The 12,065-nt window shown below is 41.2% G+C and overlaps 1 protein-coding gene across 1 annotated transcript; it reads right to left on the bottom strand.

Annotated features, from left to right (window-relative positions):
* Positions 1-396: 396 nt before the first annotated feature.
* PEX11G (peroxisomal biogenesis factor 11 gamma) lies at positions 397-11,421 on the bottom strand. Its single transcript, XM_075282358.1, has 5 exons — positions 11,243-11,421; positions 8,983-9,171; positions 7,398-7,576; positions 3,016-3,066; positions 397-1,425 (listed from the first exon to the last, which is right to left on the bottom strand). Exons 1-5 carry the CDS (start codon positions 11,303-11,305, stop codon positions 1,200-1,202), a joined length of 708 nt encoding a protein of 235 aa, XP_075138459.1. The 5' UTR covers positions 11,306-11,421; the 3' UTR covers positions 397-1,199.
* Between the last annotated feature and the right edge of the window lie 644 nt (positions 11,422-12,065).

Below are 12,065 nucleotides of genomic sequence, written 5' to 3'. Positions count from 1 at the left end.
GGGTAACATATTGTATAGATATTTGGAAAATGTGTGGAAGGCTGCATTAAAAAAAGAAAAATTCCTACAGTGATTTCACTTTGTTTTGTGTTGAGTGTGTATTATTTTGTAATAGTAGCAGTTTGGCTACAGAAACTGCAGGGAGCAGCAGTTATGCAAAAATGAATCTACTAACAATAAGTTCTATGATGGTCATAAAGGCTGTTAACAATATGGCTGCTCAAACCACTAATATTGGGTGTGGGGTCTTAGCATTTTGTAGGATTGGAATATGATAGCAATCAACAGTCAATTGCAGAAATAAAAACACTTTATAATGTACAGTTAAAGAATAAAAAAGCAACATTTGTAATATTTCACTTTTAATTCAGTATTACGTATCACAATGCAGCTGAACAGAATGAATTTGAGGATTTAGAAACTGATGCCATCTAGTGGTAGTATTTGATTTTCACCAAATCAAAAGTGAATACTTTTAGAAAATAGTTACACAACTTTGTGTCACATATTTTTTGACAGCAGAATATTGTTTAACACATTTTGTAATAATTCTTTATAAAACGTCCAAAAACATATTTTCTAACAAATTCAAGAAGTGGAAAAATTAAATCTTGTCTATACTATAAGGGGGTGCCTGCAAGAGCATTATAGTACATATAGTGCAAGTTCAGTGTAAAATGTAGTCTCCAGAGCTAAAAAAAACATAAAAGGACTACCAGTACCAAAGTGTCTAAAGAAAATACCCCAATGTCAATAACATGTACAAAGTGCAAAGCTGTAAAAATGTATCCTATATTATGCTGCGCCATAAGCATGGAGGATTACCAACTCACTACATTCAATAGTGGTCTGAGTTCTACACTAGCTGAATTACTAAAACTGTTAGAACTGAGTACATCTTTCATGTATGTACTGATTCTTCACACTACCATTCTTATACACAATCACGAGGTATAGGTTGCATAAAATCTCTGCCATAGTCAACCATGTAAAATCAACATGTTGTTTAAAAACTGATTTGTCTGAAAAATAAATCATTACCTGTTAACCTAAGTCCAGAAAAAGGCTCTGGTATAGTATTTCTATTGACTCCTCCTCCATAAATCCTAAACTTAAGAGTCCATAACTAAGATGATATCATTAGAATTGGGCAGTATGACATCATGATCCACAGTAACCATCTCTCTCTGCCTTTGACTTTATACCCCTGCAGAGTTTCCTCCAACGGCAGTCTGGTAGATTCCAATTACTGAAGATATTGTCCCCATGAGACCAACCAACCACGTTGGAGAGCATCCTCCCCATAGAAAACCAGGAGGCATCCAGTGAATAGCATTAACTAAATCAGAGAAACAGCTGATAATGCACAAAAGTTCGGATCTCATCTGGAACTTAATTTCTCCCCGACTCTTCGGAGGATCATCCCTGAAAAACAAAGTATTGTCAAAATAATATGACAGACATTTCCTGGAAGATTTCCAAATTTCTGGTGGGTCTCACAAAATAGACAGAGAGAAAAACCGATGTCAGCTGATCTGCAGTAAGTTGTCACAGCCATTGGATTCTGGCTCTATTAACTGTACAAGTTTAGCACTAACTGCTGCTGAGAACAGCTGATAAGTGTGGATACTTGATGTTGGACCCTTTCTAATCTAATTCCACTTGATATCAAGGGCCAGCAAAATCCCTGTAATAGGCAATTGTGGGACAACCCCATTAAAGGGGTTGTCCATGATGTTTATATTTATGGCCTATTCTTAGGGTAGTCCATAAAGATCTGATTGGTGGGAGCCAACTGCACCTGCCTGGATCAAAAGTTTAGAGGTTGTGGACTTTTGTGTACTATAAAGTGTACAGAGCTGGAAGCAGTTGGGTCTCATGCCCATAGAGGCCAGGCAGCAGTACTCAAGCTTTGTTCCTACTAAAGTTCATTGGAGATAACCTGCAAAACTTAGAGGGGCAGATTATAATAAGGGTAAAACGGGTTTCAGCCCAGGGCCCGAGGCTGCAAGGAAGTTCAACAGCAAATAATTGCCCATTGCCTTCATCCACCGATATAGACAATTACTGTGGTGGGGCGTAGTAGTCTACTTCTTCCTCTGCTCTGCTCTAAGCTATAGGCCACTTTAGGCCTGTAGCCTATCAGTAAGTGGCATCAGTGGCATGAAGAACAAGAGTGAGATGAGTATAAGGCTGCGTTCACACAGCATTTTTTGGTCAGGAAACTGACTCAAATTCCTCCTCCAAAAAAACGCCTATACAGTCCTATGGTGAGGCATTTTTAGGAGTAGGAATTTGAGTCAGTTCCCTGACCAAAAAACTCAGTGTGAACGCAGCCTTATTGTGCGACCCTCGCAAGATTTATTTTGCAAAAATTTTCGCAAGGTCTGTCCGTAATTTTCTTTCCCACTGTACACAGTCAGAACTCAAACTGCGCTTTTTCGCCATTTCAAACATCAGACATTCCAAAAAATGGTATAACTAAAAAGTACACCTAGCCCTGCAAAAAATATGACTTATGCATTCCAATACACAGAAATACAATTTTTTTTTTTTTTAGATGTGTCAAAATATGGTGAATCCAAGAAATTTATTTTTTTTGCAAAGTTTTTTTTTAAGGGGTTAAAATGTAAAAAACCACCTATATAAATTTGGTATTCCCAGAATCATACCGACCCATAGAATACAGATAACATGTTATTTTGGCTGCACAGTGAACGCTGTAAAAAACAAAGCCTGTAAGAAATCACACAAGTGCAGTTTCTCTCCATTCCCTCCATTCTGAAATTATTTCCATCTTCCCAGTACATTGTACAGCATAATAAATGATACAATTACGAAGTACAATTTGTCCCGCAAACATTAAGCCCTAATATGGTTCTGTGGACGGAAAAATATTAATAATAATAAAGTAATGGGGTCTGGAAAGCAGGGAGTCAAAAACCAAAAATACTTGCAGAAGGAAGGGGTTAATGATTAAGTCAGTACAATGTAAAAAAGTCATATTTAACTTACGCTGAATGCTTTCCTTTGCTTTTTCTTAGTTTTATTAACATTCTTAGAGATCTATGAATAAAAAGATAAGAATCTAAGTTTTAATGTTGTCAGCTGACATGGGAGCGCAGATACATGTATTCCCTGTTTTTCAGTATATTCAGCAATTGAATTAATTACAGTGGCTTGCAAACTTATTTAGAAATTTTTCACATTTTGTCACCTTACAAACATAAAGTTAAATGTATTTTATTGAGATTTTAAGTGATAGACTAACACAAAGTAGCAGATAATTGTGAAGTGGAAGGAAAATGATACATGGTTTTCTAAATTTTAATCAAATAAAAATCTGAAAAGTGTAACGTGCAAAAGTGGTCAAAAAAGTATTCGGATACCCTGAAATAAAATCCAGTGCGCACAATTGCCTTCAGAAGTCACTTAATTAGTTAATAGAGTCCAGCTGTGTGTAATGTAGTCTCAGTATAAATACACCTGCTCTGTGAAGGCCTCAGTGGTGTGTTAGAGAACATTAGTGAACAAACAACATCATGAAGACCAAGGAAGTCCCCAGACCAGTCAGAGATAAAGTTAAGGAGAAGTTTAAAGCAGGGTTAGGTTATAAAAACATATCCCAAGCTTTGAGTGTCCCAAGGAGCACTGTTCAATCCATCATCCAATAATGGAAAAAGTACCCTACAACTGCAAACGTAACAAGACATGGCCGTCCACCTAAACTAACAGATCGAGCAAGGAGAGCACTGGTCAGAGATGCAGAGAAGAGGCCCCTGGTCACTCTGGAGGAGCTGCAGAAATCCACAGCTCAAGTGGGAGAATCTGTCCACGGGACAACTATGTTGTGCAACTCCAGAAATATGGCCTTTATGGAAGAGTGGTAAGAAGAAACTCATTCTTGAAAAAAAGACATACCGTATTTTTCGGACTATAAGACGCACTGGACTATAAGACGCACCTAGGTTTTACAGGAGGAAAATAGGGAAAAAAAATTTTGAAGCAAAAACTGGTAAAATATTTAATATATGGGAGTTGTAGTTTTGCAACAGGAGCAAGGCCACATTGACAGGTGACCCTGCAGCTGTACAGGGATGCATAGAGTGTTTTTTTTTGCAGGGCCAGAAGTACTTTTTAGTTATACCATTTTGGGGAATATCTATTTTTTAGATCACCTTTTATTGAAAAAAAAAACGGTGGTTTATGATATATGATTTTCTACTTTTATATATATATTCTAGGGACAGGAGGTGATTTAGAACTTTTATTTATTTCATATTTTTATTATATATTTTTAAAGCTTTTTTTTTTTTTTTTTACTATTTTATTCTCCCCCGGGGGCTTGAACCTGCGGTCACTTGATTGCAAGTCCCATAGACGGCAATACAACTGTATTGCCGTCTATGGGCCATTCTGTATATTAGTATTACGGCTGGTCATAGACCCAGCCGCAATAGTAATATAGCAGTGACAGGCCTGGGAGCCTCATTAGGCTCCCGGCTGTCACCCGAACAGGTCGGCTCCTGCGATATTGCCGCGCAGGAGCCGGCCTGCAACTTCACAGGTACGGGGCCGGTGGGGACCGGCCCCGGGGGAGAAGAGGCCACCGATACTGACCCGGCATCCGCTGTACTAGAGAGGCGGATGCCGGCGAGGGATAGACGCTGGCACAGGTGCCGGGGCCTGCGACATCGCTGCGCTCCTCTGCCCTGCATGAAGCCAGCGGCGGGGGGACGGAGGAGCGGAATAGCATCACTCCTCCCGCTGCTGGCTTCATGCAGGGCAGAGGAGCGCAGCGATGTCGCAGGCCCCGGCACCTGTGCCGGCGTCTATCACTTGCCGGCTTCCGCCTCTCTATTACAGCGGATGCCAGGCGCCACATTCGGACTATAAGACGCACCCTTCTTTTCCCCCCAAATTTAGGGGAAAAAAAGTGCGTCTTATAGTCCGAAAAATACGGTAAGTGCCATTTGCAGTTTGCCACAAACCATAGACACACCTTTATCCCATTGAGCATCTGTGGCAAGTTGTGAAAATTGCTATTCAAAGACGCTCACCATCCAATCTGGCTAAGCATGAGCTATTTGCAAAAAAGAATGGGAGAAAAACTCAGTCTCTAGATTCAAGCGTTTGGTTGTAGGTTGACAAAATGTGAAATATTTATAGGGGAGCAAATATTTTTGCAAGACACATCTGTGTGAAATATATAATTAAATATTCACCACAGTAATTATCTATATAACAGTAGCAAAAGTTCTAAGCGAAAGAGACTGTAAATATGTTGCTTTTATCTAATGCAGGTTTTGCGTTGCACTACATAACATTTTACTGCTAGTTTCCTGTTACCATACAGCAGGATCGTCATTACAGTAAGGTTGCCCATAAACATTAGATGAGTTTGAGTGTCAGCAATTTTAATGAGCTGCACCAACATCTAATGTACATTAGGGGAAGGGCTGGGGGGGGAATTCAAAGAAAATACATGTTACTGTATATACTCGAGTATAAGCCGACCCGAATATAAGCCGACCCCCCTAATTTTACCACAAAAAACTGGGAAAACTTATTGACTCGAGTATAAGCCTAGGGGGGAAATGCAGCAGCTGCTGGAAAATTTAAAAAATTAAAATGGCCGAGTTCTTGGGTGCAGTAGATACTGGGGAAGGGGAGGGGGTGTTTTGGTTGTCTGTCTGCTCCTTCCCTGAGGACTGGGTTTTTTACCCCCAGTTGGAATTCAGCCTGGCTGAATATAGGGTATCTGCAGTGCTCCTATTAACCCCTTCCCGACGGAACAGGAGCACTGCAGATACCCTATATTCAGTAGACCGGGCACTTTCAGACACAGGGATATCTATGTGTGTATGTGTGTCACAGTCATTTTCTACTTTGAGGGCAGGATCACACTAGCGCCCAATCTCCGTTATGCATAACGGTTTCGCCATGGGCAGCAGAAGACGCTCACCAACAGACACTGAATGTCTGTTTCTGTCCTCTCCCGACAGAAAACGGAAACCTGCATAACTGAGATCAGGTGCTGGTGTGAACCCGCCTTTATATGAATTATAGGGAAAGGAGTGATTTAGAACTTTTATTTATTTAATTTTTTATTATATATATTTTTTTAAACTTTTTTTTTTTTTTTTTTTTACAATTTTTTTAGCCCCCCCTGGGGGATTTGAACCTGCAGTCATTTGATTGCAAGTCCCATAGACAGCAATACAAGTGTATTGCCGTCTATGGGAGATTCTCTACATTACTATTACGGCTGGTCATAGACCAGCCGTAATAGTAATATAGCGATGACAGGATGGGAGCTTTCATTAGGCTCCCGGCTGTCGTCGGAACAGGTCGGCTACTGCGAGCTCGCTGCGCAGGAGCCGGCCTGCATCTTTAAAGGTATGGGGCAGGCCTAAGGGGGGAGGACATCTCCGGAGGGCACCTCCGCTGTAACGCTTACAGCGGAGATTCCAAAGCTTATGCCTACAATCAGAGATCGCAGGCATAAGCTTCAGCATCTCTGTTGTAAGCATTACAGCGGAGGTGCCGGTTTCTATGGCGACCGCTCTGCAGAACGGCGCCATTACATTTGCAGACCCGGCATCCGGACGCGGCATCCAGACGGGGCGGGTGCCGGGGCCCAAAGCATCGCCGCGCTCCTGCTAGGAGCGCGGCGATGCTGTACATTAAGAGCTGCAGAAGTACTTACGGTACTTCTGCTAGCAGGCCAGGAAGCAGCCACACGCCGGGTGCGGGCCTGAGCTTACGTGGCCACGTCACCCGGCGTGTGATGGAGTGGCGGGGGGGGGGGGGGGTCTGCTATCCTGGCCTGCTAGCAGAAAATTACCGTAATGACCCGAATATAAGCAGAGGAGCACTTTTTCAGCACAAAAACTGTGCTGAAAAACTCGGCTTATACTCGAGTATATACGGTAATTGCTTGCATTGATTTGAAATAAACGTGTGTGTGTGTGTGTGTGTGTGTGTGTGATGGTGGGGAGTGGGACTATAGGGTATAGCTGTTGGCCATAAAAAAAAGTGTTCAGTAGACAGCAACTCCTTGTATACAAGTAATAATGTTACATTCCCATCCTGTTTTGGCCAACACTGCTTAAACAGGAGTCTGTCAACAGTAAGTTAGTTATAAACCTAATCTCAGTACCTTGTAGAGGTGATTCTTCAGTTTCCAACTAATTCTCTGTTATTAAACTTTGAAGCCTCATTTTCATGTAAATTGAAAAGTTCTTTGTCTGGAAATTTAAAGCTGAGACCAAAGTCTAAGCAAGCTAATGCACTGAACCTCTACAATGTACCAAGATTAAATTTATAACCAATTTACTGCTGACAGTCTCTCTTTAAAGAGCTCTTACACAAAAGCAGACTGTAATATAACCTACCGTACAATTCCCACCATAAGCGAAAGACCCCAAAGTGCTGTGCTGGCTGTCCACCACTTATCAGATTTAATGGGAATAACTCCAGCATCTGCTGCCCAGGCCATATGCTCACATGGATAGTATAGCTGGTCAAATATGTTGCCCAGGACAGAAATCCACCTGATGAGACAGTCTTTTTCCTAAAAAGCATATAACAAGCTTCATTTAGGGGATACATTTCATTTTAACTTAGTGGTGTATGTTTCATTAAAACAATGAAAAGTCATATGTCATGGCTTGACCAAAATATACCTAGCAACGGTATGAGGAAAAGATTCTTGAACCTAACATCAAAAAGTAATTAGTTTACATAATTGCATAGTTGCTATTGGTCACTATCAAACAGGAGTAATGCTCTGAAAATTTACAAAATATACCATTGTATATTTTTACTGAATGAAGGATGAATATTTCAAATATACTTGTTTCAGTCTCTATTATCATATAGTGGGGAAAAACTATAATATTATAGAAAAACTGCATATTGGCAAAACAAATGTTGAGAAATTTGTAAAAATACAGTATTAAAGTAAACTTTGCAGAAACCTGTTGCTTGACAGGTGCCCAAGATATCAATTATAATAACAGGAAGTCTTGTACTTTCCTCTCCATATGATTTGTGCGGACACCGTGCGGAAAACACACAGACCCCAGTATAGTCTATGTGCTTTCATTGCTCAGTGCTTTTTAATGCGTTCAGTATTCCGTTAGGGCAGCCCCCAAATGGACTCTACGAATGGAATACCGAACGCAGATGTAAAACAGGCGTTAGTGTGTTGTGAAGGCTGCGGTTGTGGAAACGCAGCTTTTTTTGTTGCAGATTTTGTTGCATTTTTTGAGCCAAAGCCAGGAATGGATTGAGCATAAGTTAAAAGCATAAGAGCTTCCTATATATTTCCCATTCCTTTTGTAGGCATTCTTGGCTTTGGCTCAAAAAAATGCAACAAAACAAGTTGCATTTCTTCAACGTGGGGCCTCAGCCTAAGGCTGCCTTACAAGCTTGATAAATCCCATACGAGAACATATGGGACAAACACGTTGCTGAATTATCCATCTGAGAAGTTGTGCTGCATGTTACACTGCAAACAGTTGTAGCGACAAAAATCCTCCCAAATCGACTTTTTTTTTAATGTTGCTCGCCTGCAAGTTGTTTGAAGGCCCCAAAAGCTTTCCACTTTTCATTTCCAAGGTTAAAAGCTATGGAAGAAACCAGCAGCAATTGTTAACATGATACAGGTATAGAACCCACAATGCAAGTCACTTTGTGCTGTAGGTTTTAGTTGCAGTAGGAGGATGGAATTTGCTATCTCACGGACAGTGCCCCTACTGTAGATAGCAATGGGTTATCTGATGGGTTATATGCAGTGGCTACCCTGCTGCGATTATTGCTCGTGTGGCCCCAGCCTTAGAACATATTAGCATGCAGCAGATCGGTTGCAAAACTGCAACTAAAAAGCTGTTCCATATAACTGAATAGGGTTGTTTTTATAACATGACCACAAATTTCTCCAACCCTCGTTCGGCATATGTAAATCGATCAACTGACCTTATTTCCTAGACCATACTGAACAGAGTACGCCAACATGGACAGGTCATCAAATAGTCTCAGTACAGTTCTGCAGTGACTCAACTGAGAGGCTACAATGAGAAGGCTTTTTCCACACTGATGCTCTTCTCCATGCTTCTGTGTAATGACTCCACCAAGTAGTTGACAGCTATAGCATAGTGTCCGTATCTAGCATAAACAAGATGGAATAAGAAGAATGAAACCAGTAACATGTCCTTAAAAAATCTAAATCTATAAAGTGCTGTTGAATAAGATGCCACTATATAAATAAGCAAAATAAATAAATATGTTCCTGCAGTGCATACCTAATAACAATACAATGAAAATGTGTGGTAGTTCAGGCCAATCTGTACATTCCAATATTCCTACCAATGTCATGTAGAATCCACCAACAGAATCTAGATATAGTTAATGCCAAATTATTAATCCATATTTTCAGAATGAATACAGGTGGGCATTAAAATATACATGTCAGGAGAGGTGACAGTTCCTCTTTAATATGAGAGATTGTCTTTAATAATAGATAAGATTACTGGCAGAATCCTGAGACAGTCAACTCATTTTATTTTTTAATAGAAAGTAAATGGTCACAAGGCCATTGCAGCCAACCAAAGGTATACAGTCAGAGCGGGTTCACACCTGCACCCGGTCTCCGCTTTGCAGGTCTCCGTCTTCTGCCTGAGAACTGGACAAGAGACAGAAACTAGCAGTCAGTATTCAAACCCATTTATTTGAATGAGTTTGCAAAGTGTCCGCCCATGAGCGTCTTCTGCCTCTCCATGGCGAAACGTTTTGTTTTTTTTTAACCGGACACAAAGTCGGACATGCAGGATTTTGTGTCTGGTATTAAAAAAAAAAGAACCGGTTTCGCTGTGCAGACCAGAAGACGTTCACGGGCGGACACTGACTGCCGGGTTTCCGTCTCCTGTCCAGTTTCTTGGGCAGAAGACAGAAACCCACAAAGCAGAGACTGGGCGCAGATGTGAACCCGCCCTTACTTGTGGTATCGCAACATAAGATCACAATGTCTGGGCAACACAGTGGCTCAGTGGTTAGCACTGTAGCCTTGCAGCACTGGAGTCCTGGTTTCGAATCCCATTAGGAACAACAACTTCAAGGATTTTGTATATTCTCACCGTGTTTGTGTGGATTTCCTTCCATTCTACAAAGACATACTGATAGGAAAAAAAATGTACATTGTGATCCCTATATAGGGATCACAATCTACATTTAGAGAAAAAAAAAAATCACAATGTCACTTCTACTTTGAAACTAGTGACAGTGGCTACAAGACAAGTTACCATAAATTTTTTTTTAAAAAAGACGATTTTTCATCCATGTGCAGGTGTGTATGTCTGCAGATGAAACTGAGTCCTTTGCAACAGACAATGCATGCATCTTCTCGTCATTTGAGAAAAAGGTCATGTGATTTGTAGCCTGCACTGTGGATCTAGGTGTTTCCCATGTGCAGTCAGGGCAAGTGCATGCCAGGTCAAAAGTGAAGAACCACCGTTTTTTGCCCCCGATTAAAAGTTCAATAAAAAGTGATCAAAGTAATAGACATTGCCCAAAACTATTTAACTAAAAAGTACACTTGATTCACCAAAAAAAGATCCCCTTTGCATCCCTGTACAAAGAAATCCAAGTAAGTTGAGGGAGTCAGAATACGGCAAGTTTTAGAAAAAAAATTTTTTTGCAAAGTTTTAGATTTTAGTTAAGGTGGTAAAACGCAGAGAGCGAACACTGTAAAAACGAAGCCCATAAGAAAGTTGCACAAATGCACTTTTTCTCCAATTTCACCCCATTCTAATTTTTTTCCAGCTTCCCAGTACATTGTACAGTATGGTAGCACCACGAAGAAAAATGTGTCCCGCAAACATTAGATCCTCATAGGAAGGCAAAGAGTCAAAATACAAGACTCGAAAAATTCCTCTAGTTGGAACGGGCTAAAAATGCACCCCCTGCATTGAAGAACCCCCTGGTACTTGGGTGGGCCAGCCCGACACTGCTCGTATCCACAACTGCCTGCTGCAATAATCTTCTTCACACATATGGATTGATAATGTAAGTATATCAGACTGTCTAGGTCACATGCAGCACTATAGTGAAGTCACTGCTTGTATTTCCCTGCCTACCCATTCAGAGCTGGGAGGATTATGGGTGCTGCATGCCCCCAGTCACTGCACTGAGGTGAATCCTGCCCACTCCTACATATTCAGGTGGTACAATAGCCACTCACCATCCTGTCTCTGCCCCTGTACGACTCCAGGACATTCACCACTGCAGATACGACCTTGGCCATGCTGCCAATCCGTCTACATGCACAGTCACACTCACGACCACACACAATCTCTAATACGGGAACATATCGCACTACTAGACTATACTGGACTTCAGACTTCTGCGTTCCGAACCTCTTTCTCGTAAGCCCCGCCCAGAATATGACGTTTTGCGGCCTCATTGGCTTTGCTTGGCTTATCTGTCCGCAGTATAGCGAGCTGCCGCTGAGGGCGCTGCGGAGTCTGTAGCTGATTGTAGTGAGCACGGACGTCATGGTTTTAGTCACGGATTGGTTATCCATGGTACTTCCTTCACTAGCTATGTAAGACCAGGAGTGTGACAGGCTGCCTGTGGAGCTGCACTGTATCAAGTTTAGCCTAATACTGTATTATAATATTGACTATAATCTTAGTTTGTAATCCAGAAAATAGTCGGTTGTAGCACATGGAAATTTCCTTTTCTTCTCAAAATTTATATTGATTGTTGGTGTAAATGATATGACTGAAATATGCTCTAAAACCTTGGTAGAGGGGTTGATAAATCCCCACCAAAATGTCTTACAAGTGAAAATCCTGTATATGGTGGGGAAATATTTCCCATATTTGCTCGGTCCCAAATTAATGTTTGGTAGCAAATAGAGATGAGCGAACACTGTTCGGATCAGCCGTTCCGAACAGCATGCTCCCATAGAAATGAATGGAAGCACCTGGCACGGCGACCGGCAAAGTGTACGTGCCATTCATTTCTATGGGAGCGTGCTGTTCGGAACGGCTGATCCGAAC

Source organism: Leptodactylus fuscus, chromosome 1 (genome assembly GCF_031893055.1).
Source record: "Leptodactylus fuscus isolate aLepFus1 chromosome 1, aLepFus1.hap2, whole genome shotgun sequence".
In the NCBI taxonomy this organism is placed as follows: domain Eukaryota; kingdom Metazoa; phylum Chordata; class Amphibia; order Anura; family Leptodactylidae; genus Leptodactylus; species Leptodactylus fuscus.
The sequence above is the reverse complement of the archived record's forward strand: the minus strand, read 5'-3'. Positions and strand labels throughout refer to the sequence as shown.